Below are 21402 nucleotides of genomic sequence, written 5' to 3' on the forward strand. Positions count from 1 at the left end.
TTGGTCTTAAAATTCTTCAAGATCATTTTCATTGTCTTCGTCAGTGATATGTAGATCTTCGCTTGCGTCCCAGATATGATGTTCAGCTTGACCACTTGTAGCACTTCTGCTAGAAATCCAAAAGAGGTTGAGGAATTCTAGTTGCTGGCAGGACTTATGAAGTTGCTGACTGTTTCCAAATTCTTCTTCAATACCGAAATCTGTGTGAAGGAGAGCCGTTCGTACTTCTTTCGCTGCACTGGTATGTATGTTAATCGATCTCAGTTTGTCATCTACTTCTTCGGCACTAAATAATGAGTTGAAACCTAGAATCGGTTTAGTTCTTTTCGAAGGCTTCGATAACCTTACTTTTTCTCCAAAGTTTAACTTCGTTGTTATTAAAAGTCAGTTCACTGTTTCCATTAATGAAGTCTCGAATTTCCGACAATGTCAATCCACACCCTCATCCAATACTTTCTCCATAATTGGCACACTTTATTAAGCATTGCACTTTTATTAGTTTTCTTAGACTCGGTAGTTGTGCTATCTGATTTCTGAGAATATTTATTGAACTTCAGAAGATAGTGCTCAAGACAGGCCTTATGATAATAGAGATTTGCACCGAAAACAGGTAATTCATCCTCCAAGTCACAAGTTCTCGTAAATTCTTCATCTTTAAATAATATGGTTGCGGATAAAAATGTAGTTGCACGGTTTGATTCACATATTCTGTACTTTTGTTTAATTCCGTTGTGTTTCTCTTTCCCACATACCACACATAAAACGTTTCTTGCTTTCTTGTTTGAAGCTGGTGATTGTCAAACTGCAATATCTACTCTCATTCTCTTTGTCATTGGCTCAGATTGATATTTCATTGAACGTTGATAAAGCTCCTCAGTTTCACTACATTCTCTTTTCTTTTTCTTCCGTAACAACACATTCTTGTTTGAATATAACACATAGAATGCGCCATTACAATGATACACAAATTCTGCACCTTGCTCAAGATCCTTAAGTCTTTTCAGAACACGATCCTTGCGAATTTCAGCCGCAGCTATAACATCTTCTCTCCCTCCGAAAGACGACATTGTTTTATCTGAAGATTTGTCACATTTCTGACAAATGATGCAGGCATTTACGTCTAATACGGATGCAGAGGAAGAGGTGTTTCGTGATAGGTAGATGTTAAACGGGTTTTCTATAGTCATTGTCTAGGATATTGGAGAAAACTATGGATTTTTATTATTCCACTGCACACATTAGAGTCTGCAACATTAGCTACATATTATATGAACAAACATGTTAATAATAATATTTGACAAATGCAATAACATTATTATTTCACTTCCTACGACACAGCAACCTATTACCTTTAATTTATCGATAAAATGAATGGACTATTTTAATTTGTTGAAAAGTAATAGCTTTGAAAGTTTTGCGCGTAGTGAGTGTTTTTCCGGTAATTTATTAAACAGTCCAAAAAACGCTACACCCTGCGCCACTTAAATTTAAATAGCTCCGTCATTTTTTAAGATCTACTAAAGATATTGGTAACGATAGAAAGCTAAGAATATGTTCCTTTAATCAGTTTGGACTGCGTTTTCATATTTTTAATAACTTCATAGTTATTTGTCATGAAATGAAAAAAGAGAAACGAGAAAAACTAATTTTTGGCTCAAATAACCGTTATTTTAAATATGGCGGCAACATGTAAACAATATATCCAGTTTTCTTACTTCTACTATCAATTATCTTTAATTTGGTACAAAAACGAAGTTTCTAACTTGTTTCTGTGAGAAGATATTTCAGTTCAAATATAATTTGGTGCTTGCGCGCGGGCGCCATTTTGAATATTGAATTTCACAATGAAGGCCCCGGTTGCGGAAGTGTTACCTTCGATTTTTTTCATTAATTGATCACCCTCTAACAGGTTCTGAAGAGATCTGCTGTCATCCCCGACTTTTCTACAGCTCTTATGGACAGAGCCTAGACTAATGATAGAAACCAAAGTACTGGTTTTTGTGACAGAAAATAAGATGACATGAAACACTACATTGTACGTTAGTTGGTATAAATGTCAAATACGTATAACGCATTAAACTTTGCTCATAGCTAAAGATAAACACTTACACAAATTCTCAATGTCAGTTGCTTAAATATTTATTATAATTCTGAAAGACGTACACGCTGAAAATTACAGCATAGCTGTATATATCTAATACACAGAGTTTTGAGGTGTCTTTAATAAGCAAATGATATTCATACCGCAATGCCTTGGATTCGCCTTGCGAACTGGAGCATTAGTTATTAATAACGCAGAGTATGTGTCGAAAGACCATTGTGACACTGTTTCTATTCCGGTTGTTCCATTGTCCATTTACCTAGTTCTTTAAGAATAATTTTGTGCCAAACCGGTAGTACCAGGTGTGTGTTAACCCGCAACATAACGATCTTGATGTTCAAATAACATGTGAAAGTGGTAGTCATCGAGATACCACTGATTTGTGTTAAAATTGAATCGCATTAATACCACGATTTTTTGCTGTGTACGTATACCCTTACAAAATCTAAAGCAAAATATAATTGTAAGATTTAAAGCAACAGCAAATAGTTTTATGATAGATAATTTACTGTAAAAGGAAACTAAAGAAAAAAGAACCTTACCACTTCAAGAACATCCGATATTTTCGCAAGGACATCATTATTGAGATTGTGCAATAAAGGAACACTGCGAAGGAAATTGACGTTATCTTCCAGTCTCTGGAGTCCAGCACGCATCATTATTTGCTGGAAGACGCGTCGATCCAACATCCATACTTTCGCATTCGTTACAACTGAAAGTAAGAAAATGCAAAACGGTGAAAATAGTAGAAAGGTCAGAAAATAAAAATGATGTATGGATATGTGATCTTTTCTGTTATACATATGTATTTTTTTTTCCCAAACTCACCTTATTTACTGGTTGTCTGAAAAGTTAAAGCTATAAAAGAATCAATACCATCTTTGTCAGTTCCTCTCTGCCACACTGCCTTCCAAAACTCGAAAGCTTTGTTCTCGATCTAAAACACTAGCAATTATCGTGACATAAAGAACTTAGGAATCTAAATATCTATTGATTGTGGGCCTCCCCATATACACATTCAAAATTTCAATATCTGCTGAACAAAATTCAATTTTGAATTTATCCTTTAAAATCAATGTAAGAAGGAAATCCTTTTAAATTCTTCCAAACATTGTTTTTATTTATATAATACGGCATTTGAAGTTAACATCTTATTGACAGAGCTACAGTTTTCGTAACTTTTGACTATTTACTTCGCCCATAGAATGCAAAAAATTTAAGTGCACACTTACCTAGGTAGAACGTTTCTTGTAACATATACACTACATACTACTATACACTACTTGCATATACATCCTATATATATACATTAAGATGTCCCTTACTTTGGGTAATTTCGTGCTGCGATACGCACACCTCCCAAATGTATTCTATGTGACCATAAACACCCATTAGGGAAATAGCAACTCTCTACGATAACGTTAACCGGTGCCGACTTGACGACAAAGTCATGAGATAACGTTCTCACATTATAATATAATTTAGAACTTCCAACCGTGATAACAGAGAAACTAAAATAGACAGAGAAACGAAACTTTGCATGAAGCAACTAGAGAAAGGGCGGCATGTGCCTGTGTATTGACAAACAGCACTGGATGAACAGTGTTGTAAACCCAAGAGAAAGTTGTGTTTTTTGTAAACGGAATGACCTAAATTGAATAACATCATTGGAAGCAACAATGAAAATAAAGACAAAAGAGATTATAAAAGTAGATCAGTGTTGCAAACTTCTCGAGAAATAACGTGTAATATGTGTTGGCGCACACAGGGAGTGAGGTACTGACGTTTTGTACACCTTAAATCAGGTACTAACAAGAACTGTTTGTGTTGATTCTAAGTCTAGAAGGATCCGCTAAACAGTGTTGCTATCAACAGAAGGAAAAAATTGAGTTTGGAAAACATACAATAACTAGGAAAAGGTCACTACTGCTGTATTCTTTAAAACCTATACTACAAGGCGGTAGAGCATGAGGAGTAAAACCGTGGTTATGTGAGATCGATAATTGACCAAGATATACGATATCTTGTAAAAGCTGACAAGTAAGGTTTGTGAAGGATGGCAACGATGCACAGTGGGTTGGAATCTCAACAACCTGGTTAAAATATGAAAACAGCGTTGAATTTGCATGGGCTTATGTACTAGTGGGCTTTTGAGGACGCTGATAACCATGATGACACCAAGAGTAAAAAGGCCGCTGTTATGCAGCGTTGCGATCTTTTACAAACTTCAGTTCTCTGCTTTAACAAGATACCGAATATATGTCGGTACGTGAGTTATCAATCTCACATAACCACAACACTAATCCTCATGCTCTTCCGCCTTGCATTATGGTTTTAAACAATACAGCACTAGTGACCTTTTCCGAGTTATTATATCTCTTCCAAACTCCATTTCCCCTTCTGTTGATGACAACACTGTTCAGCAGATCTTCCTAGACTTAGAGTAAGCGTAAACAGTTCTTGTCAATATCTGATTAAGTGTACAAATCGTTAGTGCCTCACTCCCTGTGTGCGCCAATATATGTTTCACATTATTTCTCGAGAAGTTTGCAACACTGGTCTGCGTTTACAATCTCGTTTGTTTTTATTTTTATTGTTGCTTCTAATGATGATATCCAGTTTAGGTCATTCCATTTACAAAAACAAAACTTTCTCTTGGGTTGGCAACACTGTTCATCTAATTATGTTCGTCAGTACGCGGGCAGATATCGCCCTTTCTCTAGTTGCTTCGTGCAAAGTTTCGTTTCTTTGTCTCTCCGTTATCACGGTTGGAAATTCTAAATTATATTACAATATGAAAACATACTTTCAAGAGTTTGTCGTCAAATCGGCACGGGTTAACTTTCTCATAGAGAGCTGCTATTTCACTTATGCATGTTTACGGTCACATAGAATAAATTTGGGGGGTTTGCGTATTGCAACACGAAATTGCCCAAAATAAGGGACACCCTAATATATATAGTATTCCTCCACACACACACACACACACACACATATATATATATATATATATATATATATATATATATATATATATATATATGTGTGTGTGTGTGTGTGTGTGTGTGTGTGTGTGTGTGTGTGTGTGTGGAGGAATACTTAGTTTTAGCTTTAGGAGCATGAATGATAAGCTTTATGAGAAGAAAGAACACAATTTACATGATATATTTAAATACAGTATAGGCCTACTTGTATACTCGAGGACCAATATTTTCGTAAACTTAAAACGCAAGTTAATTACCACTAATATTTGACGAAATTTATTTTCACAAACATTAATCTCAATCCTATACGTTAATATTTAAATGAAACAAAGTTTTGTTGTACTTACAACTAATTATTTTTTAGGACCAGATTATTATAGTGACTAATGCATAAGATGCCCTAGTTTATATCACATGATACATTTTGCAAAATAATAATAATAATAATAATTAAATTATTAAGATATACGCTGCCCTCATCTCTATACCTAGTAACATACGTATAGGATATACATGCTCTTCATTATGAATACCCAAAAGTATGCCTACTACTGTGCAAAAATAAACCCTGAACTGCAGAAAATAAATTTTATACGTGGTACCAAGTTCGAAATACTACATGGGAAATCTGCCTTTACTAATAGAACGACAATTTAGTGTTACAAAAATAGCTTATAACTCGCTCGTAATTATCAGGTCGCTAGGATTTTTTTTAAAAAAAATTAATGATTTGTAATAATACAGAATTAGAACCTATTATATTAGTAAATGCTGTTCAATTATTTCGAACTACTTCGCCTAAAAATATATTTTTTTAAAGTACAAACTACGAATTTTTGGAATAAATTCCCTTCAGGAAACATAATTGTTATACCAGGTTATCATAAAATAAGTATCGCTGTTCAGAAAACTCTGGAGACGTAACCACTCGACAGAATGCAATCAAACTTGGTAAAAGCATATTTGGGAACATGCAGAAGCGATTGGTGTAGACAACAAAATTAGTTCCAATTTCGCCACCAGAGGTAATTGTCGCGCTGTACAACGCCATGTAAGTGCAGCGTGGAAGGAAAACGAAACTAGTGATGCTAAATGATAAGAAAGGCTGTAATTACCTCTCCAGGCGCTTACTCATGCCTGAATGCGTTTCAGTGATACGGGTTTGAGAGCCACCCGTATGTGCCAGAAGTGAATTGATGGTGATCCGATGTTTACTTGTTTATTCTTCCTACACTCTTTGCTTTGTATTCATGGGGTCCCGGGTTCGATTTCCGGTGAAGACACATGTGAGTCGGATCCCATGCTACCCTGTAGGTCCCGTCCTTAGAACGTCATAATCATCTCATACGGTACTAGTCACCATGAATTCCCTTGCCCAGGAACCTTCAGGTCGAAGTCCTGCCTTTGGGCAGAACCTTACATCACGATCATCGCCCATAACACATCACTACACCACGGGGTTATTAATAGTAGTACAAATCAATGCCACGTGTCGCAGGGGGGCATGATTACGGCCTTTCTTTCATTATATATCAATATCATTTGTCTTCCATACCATACTTACCGTACTCAACACTGAACAGAAATACAATAACCTCTGGAGGCGACACTAATCTTTTCCTGGAATTTTGGAGGGAACTTGCATTTTAGGGACGACAGCAAAGACTAACATTTAACTTCGTTTTTGTAAGATATCCAATAACAGAGGAGTTTGATGTAATAAGGGTGTAAGCGAGTTTACGCCCTTTTTGCATCAAACGCATTTGTGGCTTTTGCCATGCTTGTTTAGCCTCCTGGTAACATTTCAATTCAATATCGGAATAAAATGCTGCATATTACATTGTTTTATGTAAGAAAAAAAAACACTACTTAAATTTTCAACATAGTTTTTCTCCAACTGCATGTTTCAGACTTACGCTCTTATTGCATCAAACTCCTCAATTTTAAAAGGACGTTTCAGTTCAAAAAAAAAAAAAAAAAAAAAAAAAAAAAAAAAAAACCCTCCCCCGTAAATCCGCCACTGACCGCGGGGTATTAATAGCATAATCAATGACACGAACCCACAGGAGGGGTAATTACAGCCTTTCTTATCATTTAGTTTCCACTCTGCACTTACTTGGTGTTGTACAGCGCCACAATTTCCTCTAGTGGCGAAAATTGGAACTAATTTTGTTTTCTACACCAATCGCTCCTGCATGTTCCCAAATGTACTCCTACCAGGTTTGGTTGCATTCTGTTAAATGGTTACGTCTCCAGAGTTCTCTGAACAGCGATACTTATTTTATGGTAACCTGGTAACATATCTACAAATCGCACAACTTTTAATACCGACGAGTTTCTTTCTTATACAGCAGTCCTTTTCTAACAGCTGTAGCCCACAGATATATTTTACGCAGTTGTCCCAGAGTTAGTGGGGAAAGGGGAGGTAAATTTCCATTGGAATATATTTTAAAGTTAGCTTTACCAATCACTAATTTCCATTAACCTGACTCGTTGGAACTGCTACCTTCTAAATACTCTTTGCTGACACATTTAGGCCGACCGCACATTTACCAGAGGACAGGACAATCGAACCAAGGTACAGTACTATGACTAATGCAACGAAACTTCATACTGCATATTCACTCATGCATGTGCTAGACAAAGCCTTCTCCCATACTGTGATTGAGACACACGATCGATGCACTCAGGTCTCTCTTCCCTCATTGTCTCCTACCATCCCTTGCCTCGGCTTAACTGTCCTGTCTCTGGTTAATGTGTGGCCAGCCTTAGATTAATTAGATAGGAGTGTTTCTTGTAGCAGTGAACTATGTACTGACGACTCAGCTTTAATAATTTCACTGTAGCGCGCAAACTTGTCTACTAAAATTGTCTGCGTAAGGATGTCATCTTTCACGGAAGACTACGGAGACGACACACAAATAATAAAGGGTTCTTGTCCTTTGCCATTGGATGCAAGAAGTGAGAAGAAGAAACGAAGTCCTAATCCATGGGAATTATTTCTAATGTGTGAATAAAATATGAGTACAATGAAATATGCAGCTTAAGTGAATTGTCGTATTTTCTCGTCTATAAGCCGCACTTTTTTTTATTACAAGAGAATCAGATGAAAATCAAGAAAATGCAGCTTATACACGCAAATTACAAATACACACAAATATGTGGTAACACAGCATCGCGTATTCAACGATTGAATAATAAAATTCATCATTGTTGGCTGAACTTACATAGACTGTACAAACTACAGTTGTGACTCTAAGTACTGTGAAGGAAAATGTCGGAAAATCACTTAAGCTAGGTTGCCATGCAGCAAGAATCTTGTAGCTATCGTTAAAATATTTTGCAATCTCATTTTTTTATTTACTGTTTACACTTTACAATTTTCTGAAAGAAGGATATCTCCACCCATTCAGCAATGCACTCTAGTGGACAAATAGTGAACCTCATTAAAAACGTGAATTTTGGCGCGCTTCCCCCTCTCCGTCCAAAAGAATCCGTCTTTCAGAAGTGGCGAAACTGTTTCTTCTTTCTTTCTTTCTTCTTTTTTTTTCAGTGAAAGGGCGATAGCAGGTAGCAAGGAAGACGACCTAGAAAGTTGTACATGGTTTGACTCCTTGCAAGATGACAAAATTGTTGTATGCCCCTTTCAAGACTATTTTTACATGGGGAAATATTGTAGGGTTGCATGGGTAGGGTACGATACACATTTTTAACTGCAAGTTGTCTGCTTCTCCGACGAAAACGGGAATCGAGCTGCAGCACGTTATTTTGACATACATGAATGTATCGTGCGACGTTGGAATAAGCAAAAGAACGAACTTCAAGCAACAAGGAGCAAGAAAAAGGTGTTTCAAGAAAAGCAGCTAAGTAGCCATAGTTGAAAAAAAAATGTTCTGTCGTTTGTAACTGTTTATACAAACTCGTGAAGAAGTTTCTCGCATGGGGATATTCCGTGATAACTTTCAAAAATATGCGGGATGGTGGGAACATTTATGTGTAGAAGTGATCACGTTCTAGATCAACAGTTGCACAACGTCTTTCAGCAGACTTTGACGACGAAGTTTTGAAATTTCAGAGATACATTAGTCAGAAACGACAGGATAATGGATATATGTTGTCCAAAACAAGCAACGCGGATCAAATACGTACTCATTAATTTACTGGGACAAGTCTACGTCTAGTACAGTTGCACTAACAGACTCGCATATAGTAACAATCAAGATTACAGGTAGTAAGAACTAGCGATGTACTGTTAAGCTGGCTGTTCTGGCAGATGGAACAAAACTGCTACAATATAGTCTGCCACAATATATTCGACTGGGTAGAAATAGTTCGGTATAGAAGACCTAATGGTTTGGTGAAACCGAAGGGCTTGTTTATTTGGGACAGTTTCTGATGTCAGATATAAAGGCAACCAGGGCCGGCGTTAGGTAGTGCAGGGCCCGATAAGGAGCATTTGGCGGGGCCCCAGATTTACTACTAACTTGCACCCAGGTCTGTAAAACCAATACACACACACATATATTATACATACATATATATATATATATATATATATATATATATATATATATATATATATATATATATATATCTGGGTAGTATTCTTTAGTAATAACATGAAGTGCGAACGTGAAATAAAAGCAAGTATGGGAATGGCGAAACAAGGCTTTAGGAGGAAGAAAAGTCTGTTTTGTGGGACCTTGAACAAAGAGTTGAGAAAAAGACTCATAAAATGCTTCGTGTTGAGTGTTGTACTGTATGGGGCGGAAACGTGGACATTACGTAAAGGTGATGAAAATCGACTGGAAGCCTTCGAAATGTGGGTGTGGAGAAGAATGGAAAGAATTAGTTGGGTCGAGCGGAAAACGAATGGGAGAGTGTTAGAAATGGTAGGTGAGAAAAGAACACTTTTAAATATTATAAGAAAGAGGAAGAGAAAACGGTTGGGAAATTACCTAAGAAGAGACTGTATCATGAGGGACGTCCTAGAGGGTATGCTGGCGGGAAAGAGAGGAAGGGGGCGAAGAAGACTACAATTAATGGATGATATAAAAACAGAAAGATCATACGCGAAGACGAAGAAGTTAGCGGAGGACCGTGGAGCATGGAAGCTTCTCAGCTGCGGCAAGTGACCTGCCAATAAAGGCAGAATACCTATGATTATATATATATATATATATATATATATATATATATATATATATATATATATATATATAGAGAGAGAGAGAGAGAGAGAGAGAGAGAGAGAGAGAGAGAGAGAGAGAAAGAAATAGCGCTCTCCTTGCTGGTCTACTGGTTAGCGCGTGCGCCTGTGATGTACATAGTCTCGAGCCCGATTTCCAGTTGGAGAGCACACAACATTTAATTTTCTAATCAACCCCTTTCATTAGTCATCCATCTCCTAAAAACAAATCCTTGGACGTCAAATAAACAAAAAATATCATTTTCATTTCACTTCAAAAGTTTAATACAGATTTTGGAGTCAGAATGGATGGAAATCAAAATGTGCTCTTAAACAAGTGCGTGAAAGTTAATAGACTAAACATATATGTGATGCGGAAAACTAAAAGGGACCATTTGTCGGAAAAATTAATTCAGGAGAGCAAATAAATGAAGAAAGTCAACTTTTGACATCAATGCGTATATTTTGTTTTTAAAGTTAATGGATTTTGTAAAGGACATTTCAAAGAATATTTTAGAACAAGTTACATCTCTTATGTAGTTTAAGTCAATAATTGAAGTAATTTTATATTTTGGAAAACTTTAATCTCTTTTTTCTTACAACAACCCTTTTACGTTAGTTATGATTAGTCATTTTATTTTAAAAAATCCAATTTTTAAGATATTTTTTCTGTAGAGGTATCTTTTTGTTCAGAATTTTAAGGTCTATTCAATGATGCTAATAACTCCATTTTGTAAATTTCCGACAAATGGTCCCTTTTAGTTTTCCGTATCACATATAAGGTACATTTCAATATAAAACTTTATACTGTATATGTAAATCTACAACTAGCAACATGAGTATATCATACCTCAAAAGGACATAGAGATAATACTACTTGTTTTAAGACCCCCGAAATTTTGAAAAATTGTTAAAATAAAACCTAAAATTTCAGTTCCCACATATTACCAAAAACTGAAGGATCCCGGTTCCCTCGAAAATTTTAAAGTTGTTAAATGAAACCCTACAATTGCGTTTTAGTTTCCCTATTGTCAAAAACTTTCTGGGGAAGGACCCCCGGACTCATCCCGAAATGAAATCCTGGCTACGCCACTGTGCATATATTAAATATAGTAAATATTTATAGTACTATAGAATTTCATATTAATCTATTAAATACAACATTGTCTCAGCAAGCCAATCTAACAAGTTTTGACATGTATTTCGAAGAATTGAACACTTTTCGAAAATATAGGTGATGTAAACATAACTGATCTCCTTGCCCCACCCAGCGGGCGGCCATGCATACATCAATAATTATACTTTAAGAAGTGTTTTAAAAATTTAGCAAAAGTTAGAGGGGCCCGATTGGGAGCGATCGGCTTAAGGCCGGCCCTGAAGGTAACAAAGAAAGTCCGCTTTTGGTGAAGGTTTGTGTTCCATTGGCTCTTACACCGAGAGTTGAATGCGAATGGAGGTAAGGCTAAGGTCAGTTGTTGGTGTGTGTATATCCAACACACTACCTGGTTGTGGTAGTTCAGTTACACCGTGAACTTGCGTAAGGACAGAGTGAACATTGGACTTCCACAGAGTGTCATAAGGGCGTGTATGCTGTACGAGTTCCAACTGGGATCAAACGTCACTGCAGCGGGGTGGAAGATACGCCATGCGTTTTGGTGAGGATGTCATGACAACGCGGACAGTGCAGCGGTGGTTTAACAAGCTTAAGGACGGTGACGAAACAATCGAAGATGCATTACATGCCGGAAGACCGACATATTTACAAGAAGAAGATCTTAAGGCAGAAATTGAGGCGAATAGTGGCCAGATGTGCGAGGAACTGAGACTACAATTAAGTGTGACTGGAGAAACCACTGGGCCAGCACCTCTATCAACTTGGGAAGCACAAGTTGAGTCGATGGGTCCCACATGATTTGACTCAGGACCAGAAGGCAACGCGTGCAGACACCTGTGTTTCTTTGCTGTCTCGTCTGAGGAAGGAGCCATTTCTGGACAGGGTGTAGATGTGTGATGTGAAGTGGGTCCTGTACGAAGATCCATGGCGCCGTCATCATTGGTTAGCATTCCATGAACCGGTTTCGAAACAGCCGAAACCAACACTGCACAAGAAGAAGGTCCTCCTGTGTGTTTGGTTGACTGATTGCAGATCGTGCATCGGGAATTGTTAGCAGTTGGTCAGAGCATCAATGCAACTGTGTACTGTCAGCAGTTGTGCCGTGTTAAAAGAAAAAAAACTCAAAACTGCACTTCTGAATCGCAAAGGGGCCCTCCTCTTACAGTACAACGCTAAGCCCCACGTGGCTAGGATGACCCGGGACACCATTCTACGCCTTGAATGGGAAACACTATTGCATCCGCCGTACTCCCCGAACACCGTCTATTGCACCGTCCGATTATTACCTGTTTTATTCCTTGGACAATCACCTTAGAGGACACCAGTTTAAATCCCTAGTAGAGGTGAAAAATGCACTTGATACCTTCTTTGCTTCAAGACCTACCAAATTCTACTGCGATGGAATCCATGGCTTTCCAGAATATTGGCAGAAGGTCGTCGATGCTGATGGGGACTATGTTTGATCATCCAGGTACGTCTTATGCGGTACATCGATGTTCGAAGGTGGTGGGTGAAAAAGCGACAAAACTTTCTTGGTTACCTTTATGTTATTATTTGTTTAAGTGAAGATAGTTTTCATGATGTGGTGAATCTTCAGAATGTACTTTCATTTCCGTATTTTAGTCTCAAGTACTCCTAGTTGTAACAATCGATTACTGTGTCAGTACAATGTTAATCTGAAATCTTCTTATTGATATGTATATATTAGGTACAATTCCTCCAACTGTATGGCATTACTTACAGCTATGCACAGTATCACTCGCACGTGCGAGTGATTACGCGCAATGTAATACTTTCGGTTTTTCTATGATTATTTTTGGCCTAATATACCCGCATGACTTTACGGGTACAAACAGGAAGGAGCACAAAATATAGGATAAAATTTTGAGCTTTACAAGTTATAAAATGGCTTCACTGTTTGTGTCATTAATAGGTGCACGCCATTCTCTCACGTTCCTCTCCATTAAGTAACAAACATTCTGTTTTTTCATTTAGTTATTGCATTTGGTTTGTAGGATCCCTGCTGTTATATTTACGTGGTGTTAATGGATGAAATGTTTGTTGGGAATGAAGACATAGTGATGAGCGCAAGAGTCTTGGTCTTGCAGTTTTTGCAAGAGTCTTGCATGCAAGACCAAGACCAAGACCAGGAATCCCGATGCAAGACCGAGACCAAGACCAAGGGGTGCAAGACCAAGACCATACCTGCAAGACCAAGACCAAGACCAAGATTCTTGCACAAGTACCGGTCAGTGGTAGAGCGTTCACCCCTGGTGCTGGGGTCCCTGGTTCTATCCCAGTTTGCACCATTTGAGCTTTTTTTGGTGGATAGATACCGTGTGCGTAGGTTTTCTCGGGATTTTCACGGTTCCTCCTACTTTCCTCATTCCACCATTTCATTCGTTTCTCATCCATCACCATCTCCCGTAGCCTCGACGTATAATTGTGGCATGTAAAACTAGATATTACACCATTTCGAAACATATTAGTGGTTTCCTTCTCACAAAACTAAAGAGAAATGAAGTATGGAACATCGGTAATTTCGTACACCATAGGTGCCGGCTACATGGATATGGCCTTGGCTCATTGGCCTTCCAGCATCCGTTAGAAATTTTTTATGTGAGCTCAAAAAATTAATATCGAAATAACAATTTCATGATATTGACAAAAACTTAGTGTATGTGACCGCAAGTTTGATTTCATGGGTGCGTGCTTGTACGTTGAATAATTGTGTATCAATATAACTTTTAGCCTCCTCAGATATATGGCACCCGAGGACTGAGCGATATAACATTATACAACAATAAATAATCCATATTCACAATTGAGAGTGATTTTGTACCGATATTTCAAATAACTTCGAGTTTGATACTGTGTTTTTGTATTTCTAATATAGGTAAAAAGTATTTGTATAAATTGAGTTTACACAAAAGGCATGAACAGTTGAGTCGTTTTCAATTTTTACCCATATTATTCTAAAATATTAAGAGGTTTGATTATAATCGTTATTATTTTGATTTTTCTCTCTCTTTTTTGGCCAATATTGCTAAAATCATCATCATCATAGCTGGTCTGTCATTATTGGCAGGTGACTTGTTGCAACTCAGAAGCTTCGGTATACGGTGTTCCTCGCGGTAGGAGCAATTTTCTGTTTTAATACTTTCCTTTAATTACAATCTCCTTTGCCCCTCCCTCTCTTTCCTTCCACCATACCCTATAGGACGTCCCACATAATAAAATTCCTCCTCAGTAATGTCCCAACCAGTTTCTTTTCCTCCTCTTAATTACATCTAAAATTCTTCGTTTTCCCCTACTGCTACTAACACCTCATTCGTTTTCCGTTCAACACAGCTAATTCTCTCCTTTTTTCGAAAACCTCCAATATATTTTTCATTGCTTTTGCGTAATGTCCATGTTTCTGTTCCATAGAGTGCTTACTGCAATCAGTAAAACAAAATCTCAATATTTAAATGGAAGTTCGTTCAATATAAAGATTAAATAATTTTGGTTGGAAATAAAAAATAACTGACGCCTTTAGTCTGTAAAAATAATTTAGCAATTCATGATATTTCAGTAATCTGTACCGTCTTGATTTTTTTTTTCATGCGTCTCAGAGGTAGCCTCCCCAATGTTTGGGAACCAGTGCATTTGGGAACAAATCCCGTGTGCGTTGGTTTTCTCTGAGTTCTTCTGTTTCTTTTCACTTTCTTCATTCCACCATTTTCATTCTTTTTTCATCATCACTGTCTCCTTTAGCCTACATAGCATAATCGTGGGACGTAAAACTGAAAGATTTCATTTCATTTTTACTTTAATGTTTAAAGATCTTTTTTCGTATAGAAGAATTAAGTTAGCAGCCATCTTGATGGTTTAATGTTTGATCCATGGTAAATAGTTTTACCTATTCTTTAATGTGTATAGTTCTTTTCTTAGTATGATTTATTGTTTGATCTCATGTATGTATACGACTGTTTTAACAGAAATTTGTTTAGGTTTAACTTATCCGTTCTGTTTTCTTGAACAACTTATGCATATGCACGAAACTTTCGCGTACAAAGCAGTATGTTTGACAACATTGTCATGTGTGTGACGTTACTTATAAACAACACAATTACTTCGCCATCTTGCTGTCTGCATAAACATATCAGATGTTCAATATACTATTACAGTATGTTTGATATGAAATGGTATAAACTGTTTCAGTAAATAAATAAAATGTTTCCCATCAAGATAATGTTTTTGAAATATAATGTCCTTTCACTTTTTAAAAGAAAGAATAGAACTTGGTAAACATTTGTTATGGATATCACGCTTAGAAAATGTTTTCCTTTTGTGGGGTTTTGTTCGGACAGTTTAATTAATTGTGGTTGGAAGAAATAAAACAATCGGAACACATTTTGGTTAACCCTTGGTTTCCCATTGAATTCAATTCTGTTTATGTCATTACATTTATTTTTTAAAACAACAATTTAAACGCGGTATTTTTGTTAGTTAAACAAGGGAGCAAGTTCAGAACTTGTCTTCGTGGCTGGTGAAAATCAGCCGAGACAGATAGAGTTAAAAATATTGTGGGATTTTTCAGATGGAAGGTGGTGACACACAATTAATTTAGTTCTTAATTGGCGACAAGACCAAACTGCCGATTGTGACCTCTCTTTGAACTCCTGAGCTGCGGTGCAGTGACTTGTCTATTTGCGTAGAAACAAAATTCTTCCAGTCTCAAGTTTCTATGCTTTTTAGGAGTTGTATTTACATACAGAAAACACAGAAAGATTTAAACTTATTTCATTAGGAGCGTAATTACAAAACTGATTTTTGTTCTATTTTTATACATGTTTTAGTTGTTGTGTACTTTAATTTTGTCTACGTTCTAGACGATGATAGAGTACCAGTTAAAATCTTATAATTTTGACAGCTTAGTAACTTGGATTTATACATTTAGTTATTTACTAATTTTGTTTGAATGTTTTACGTAACAATCATATAGTAACCCAAATTTTTTGTTATTCCAAAACATTCATAGTAAAGTATTTATTTTTGAAATGTAATAGTTTAATGGAAGCTATAGACATCAACTAATGGTGCATCTGTTAATTTTAGTCTTTGGAAAAGGCTATCCTTTCATCTCTTGATCATAATTTATTGAGTGGTGGTTCGGAATGGTGGGTATGGGAAAGTGTTTATCAGTGCTGAACATTTCTTCTTATAAATTTGACTTCTTGCAGCTTTTAATTTTTTAAACATTTTTATTATTTCAATATGTTGTTGAATATAAGTTATTACTACAATGATAATTACAACTACATCGACTAAAACAACGAATTATTTTAATGAAAAATTCACGGAGAAGGTTTCCAGAGAGTTCGACCTATTGATGCAAATCTTATTTGTAACATTGATATAATTACAAACATCGGCGCAAATCTGTCTTCAACATTGGGGGGACGGGAAAGACCGTTCCCATTATATATATAAGCGATGTTCAAAATATTTATGAAGTTGAAAAACAATGCTGTGAAGGATCAAAGGAGCAGAATTGTCTTCAGTGGCGTATTTAGGAGGCTATCGGGCTCAAGTCCCCCTCCCGAAATAAATTTGTTAGTTTTTGCATTCCACGTAAAACAATAATCCTTCTTACCATTTCTAAGAATGTCATTGACTTTCCAATGCTCTTTGTTCAGAAATAATACTGTATTTGTCAAATTTCATTCCACGTAAGAACTGCGTCCTTTTGTTCTTTCTTTCGTCCTTTCTACTTTTCTGTTTCTTTTTCTTGACGTTATTTCGTTTCATTTGATAGTTGTGATTCAAATCGGCCGTCATCAGTATCACCAAAACTAAGAGGAGTTCCACACCAACTTGCGCAGATATCAACATGATAGGACTTTAGTTATTATAACACAGGAAAAATTATATCGTTTAAAAGAAGGAAATATTTGAATTAAAGAATATCAAAACGGGGGAATAATTAGCCCGGGAAATTAGGAAGGCCAAGAAAATGCTTCCTTTTTCTCGTATGAATAAAATGAAGGGTTAGATTCACTCCTAAATTTTTGTATCATATCATATATGATTTATCGGTCTGCAACTCTTGCCATTATAAATTCAATTTATGCATAAATTAAAATATATTTAATTCTAAAACTCAGGTGGGCAATTGCCCACTTCCTTCCTTGTGTTGGGCATAGCCCCTCGAAACAAAATCTTAAATACGCCTTATTCTAGAGAAGGGAGATGAAACTCATATTACGGTAGATGAATCTGATCAACTGTTGTAGAGTATATTATATATCAGGCGATGTAGATGAAGTAGTAGTACATATCAGTATTACAAATCACTGCCGTGAACACATCCTGAAATCTGTATACATGCATGTTTATAAGTGGTAGGTTTCTAATTAGGCATCCACAAAGATCCACGTTAAAATTGTTTTATAATAATATAAATAATGACTTCCCCAAAACTATGGGGAAAGAATATCAATTATGTATGACGCAACAATACTCTTTGAGCAAACGATGATAATCTCAATAACATTACAGGAATCGTTACAGAAATCTGACGCATGTCATATACTCTTTAGTTAACAGATGTAACCTTAAGATTATGGAGAAAAATATTCCAGCAATTGAAATATTTTCTTTTTTACTTACGAAGCATCCTCTCTCAAAAGAAAAATTGGGACACGCGGAAAAAAGTAGGAACAAACCATGGTTCGAGCTAGCACAGAAGAGAAAACAGGCAAAATTACGTTGGCTACAAAATCCGAATGAAATAACCACACAAAAGTTCGTAGACATCAGGCGGGAAACTTCCAAAACTTTTAGAGCAAAAAAACGCGATTTTTTGAAAGCTAAAATTTAGGAACTTGAAGATAATAGTAAAAATAAAAACATTCGGGGCATGTATAAAAGGATCAAAGAATTTAACGAAGGCTATCAACCTCGTGCTTATATTAAAGAAAGCTGATGAAACAGTTTTCACTGATACAGATAGCATTTTAAATAGATGGAAAGACTTCTTTGACAATTTGCTTAACACGCAGTCAAAAACTAATGTGCGTGGAGAAAGAGAGATACTCACCGCAGAACCGTATATTCCAGAACCCAACCGAATAGAAGTAGAAATCGCTATAAAGAAATTAAAGAAACACAAATCTCCGGGTGTAAACGAAATTCCGGCTGAATTAATTTTAGGTGGAAGCGAAAAATTATGGAACAAGATACACAAACTCATTCTCCTTATCTACAACAAGAAAGAATTATCACAAGAGTGGAGAGAATCAATCATTGTTCCAATCCACAAGTAATGCGACAAAACTGACTGTAATAATTACCGAGGCATCTCTCTTCTGTCAACATCCTATAAAATTCTTTCAAACATTCTATTAGCAAGATTGACCCCATACGCAGATGAAATTATTGGAGATTATCAGTGTGGATTTAGACGAAATCGATCAACTATCGACCAAATATTTACCATTCGCCAAATACTCGAAAAGAAGTGGAAATACAATACCGCGGTACATCAACTATTTATTGATTTTAGAAAGGCTTAGACTCGGTTAGGAGAGAAACATTGTACAACGTTCTTACAGAATTTGGAATACCGAAAAAGCTAATTAGATCAATTAAGGCATGTTTAAATGAACCCCAAAGTAAAGTCCGGGTAGGAAAATTTTTGTCCACAAGCTTTCACTTCGAAAATGGCCTGAAACAAGGAGATGCGTTGTCGCCATTATTATTCAACTTGGTCCTGGAATAGGTTATAAGGAAAATCAAAGATAGCAACCAGGGCTCAAAGCTGAACGGTGTTCACCAGGTTATGCGTACGCTGATGATGTAAATTTAATAGATGATAGAAGAACAATAGAAAGAAATGCAGAGGTCTTATTAAACGCTTGCAGGGACAAGGGTTTAGAACTAATGCAGAGAAAACTAAATACATGGAAGTGCGTCGGGACCGTAATACGGCAAATTATGAATGCGTTAAAATATTAAATAATACTTTTGATAGAGTGGATACTTTCAAATATCTAGGATCAATATTAACAGACGAAGATCCTATTCACGAAGAAATTAAATGTCGACTACAAACAGGGAATTCGTGTTATTATTCAGTTCAAAATCTCTTGTCGCCGCGAATTCTGTCGAGGAATTTGAAGCTTAAAATATATAAAACTATAACCATACCTGTTGTTCTGTATGGTTTCGAAACATGGTCGCTTACTCTGAGGGAAGAACATAGACTGAAAGTATTTCAGAACAAGATGCTCAGACGAATATTCGGACTCAAGTGGAACGGGAATGGCGGAAACTTCATAACGAGGAACTACGTAAATTATACGGCTTATCACACATTATTAGGGTCATCAAGTCTAGGAGGCTTAGGTGGGCAGGACATATAGCCAGGATGGAAGAAAGTAGGAACGCATTCGAAGTGTTAGCAATAAGACCAATCGGAAAACGACCATTAGGAAGACCTAGGTGCAGATGGGAAGACACTATTAAGATGGATCTCGCAAAAATAGGAATACAAAGTAGAAACTGGATCCAGTTGGCTAAGGATAGAAGTCAGTGGAGAGCTTTTGGGAACGCGGCATTGAACCTCTGGGTTCCATAGGCTATAGAGTTAGTTAGCTTACGAAGCATGAGTAGATGCCTAGGCTGATACTACAAATAGATTAAATGCGCATTTACTGAAAAGATGGGTTCTACTGACATTGGATAGTCTATATACTTTTCGTGTGCTAAGGCCTAGGGGAGAGGAGGAGATAAGATTTCACATGAGGTTACGTCACGCACAGTCGGACGCCTTCATTTTGATTAAAAATGGAAAAGCCAAGAGAAACAAATTTCACCTCACTTTCCTTTGTGGCAGTCGGACACAAATCATCACACTTATCTGCAAAAAGCACTTTTCAAATCGGATTATTGGGAGAGCCTCCAGTTCCAATGTTGGGGAGGACATGTCTCCCCATTTCCCCGGAATTTGTGCCCGTACCTACAAGTGAGACAACTTTCCAGCATGAGGAGAGAGGCATATCCTCCTCTGGCATTTATTGCAATTTGTGCCCAAGTAGCGGAAGTGGAATTAATACATATTGATGAGACTACTAAACGCACTACAGCACGAAGTTCAGTTTGAAAGACTACAGAATACGATTCTTTTTTTAAAAAAAATGGAAAAAGTAAGAGAAATCAATTTCATCTTACATTCCTTTGTGGCAGTCGGACACAAATCATCACACTTATCCCAAGAAGCACCTTTGAAGTCAGATTATTGGGGGGGGGACAGTCGCCCCCAGGTCTAAGATTGTCTCCCTCGTCACCCCGGGATTTGCGCCAGTGATTACAAACATGATGTAGATAATAATAGAAATAATGTTTGGGTATGAAGAAGCATTAAAAGTCTTATATGTCTCTTAAACCGTAGAATAGAATGATAAACCATCATACATGAGGAAACAACCTCTACTAAAACATGATATAGAGCTGTGACGAAATACTATTTTAAATCAACTACAAAATTGAGATACATTTTCAAATTGGGATACATTTTCTATCATAATTATATAGAAACAATGATAAGTGTTATTGGTGACTTGGATCTATGTCTTGAATCTATATCAAAAAATATTTGCAATTCTATAAAGAATTGCAACTATTTTGTGTATTACACTGTAAAACACACTTAAAATATTCTTTAGTATTTAAAGTATTTTTTTTTTCAGGTAGGACAATCTCGTTAGTAGCCATCTAGATGGTTAACTGTTTGATCGTTTAAAATAGTTTTACATATTCAACTCAAAACTACTTAAAAGTATGTACAAATTGTTTTCGCATAAAATTGGTAAGATTCAACTAATTCTACCAACTTTCTTGAAAAAAAAAAAAAAAACTTATTCAGTGCAAGAAATTTCAAGTAAAAGCAGTGCCTCTAACATCATTGCCATATGTTTGATATTACTTGTAAACAATGAAATTAGTTTGACAAATCTTGTAGTCTGCACCA

General features: G+C 36.5%; 1 protein-coding gene across 2 annotated transcripts in view; it reads right to left on the minus strand.

Moving 5' to 3' along the window:
* The window catches only part of LOC145693919 (cGMP-dependent protein kinase, isozyme 1-like), a 912022-nt gene that overhangs the window by 67594 nt on the left and 823026 nt on the right, over positions 1-21402 (minus strand). For both annotated transcript variants that reach the window (XM_081770087.1, XM_081770079.1), the window contains exon 7: positions 2644-2813. In XM_081770087.1, the coding sequence (XP_081626213.1) occupies positions 2644-2813 (170 nt within the window). The remainder of the gene's footprint in view (positions 1-2643; positions 2814-21402) is intronic.

Source organism: Thermobia domestica, chromosome 1 (assembly GCF_964235325.1).
Source record: "Thermobia domestica chromosome 1, izTheDome1.hap1.1, whole genome shotgun sequence".
Lineage (NCBI taxonomy): Eukaryota > Metazoa > Arthropoda > Insecta > Zygentoma > Lepismatidae > Thermobia > Thermobia domestica.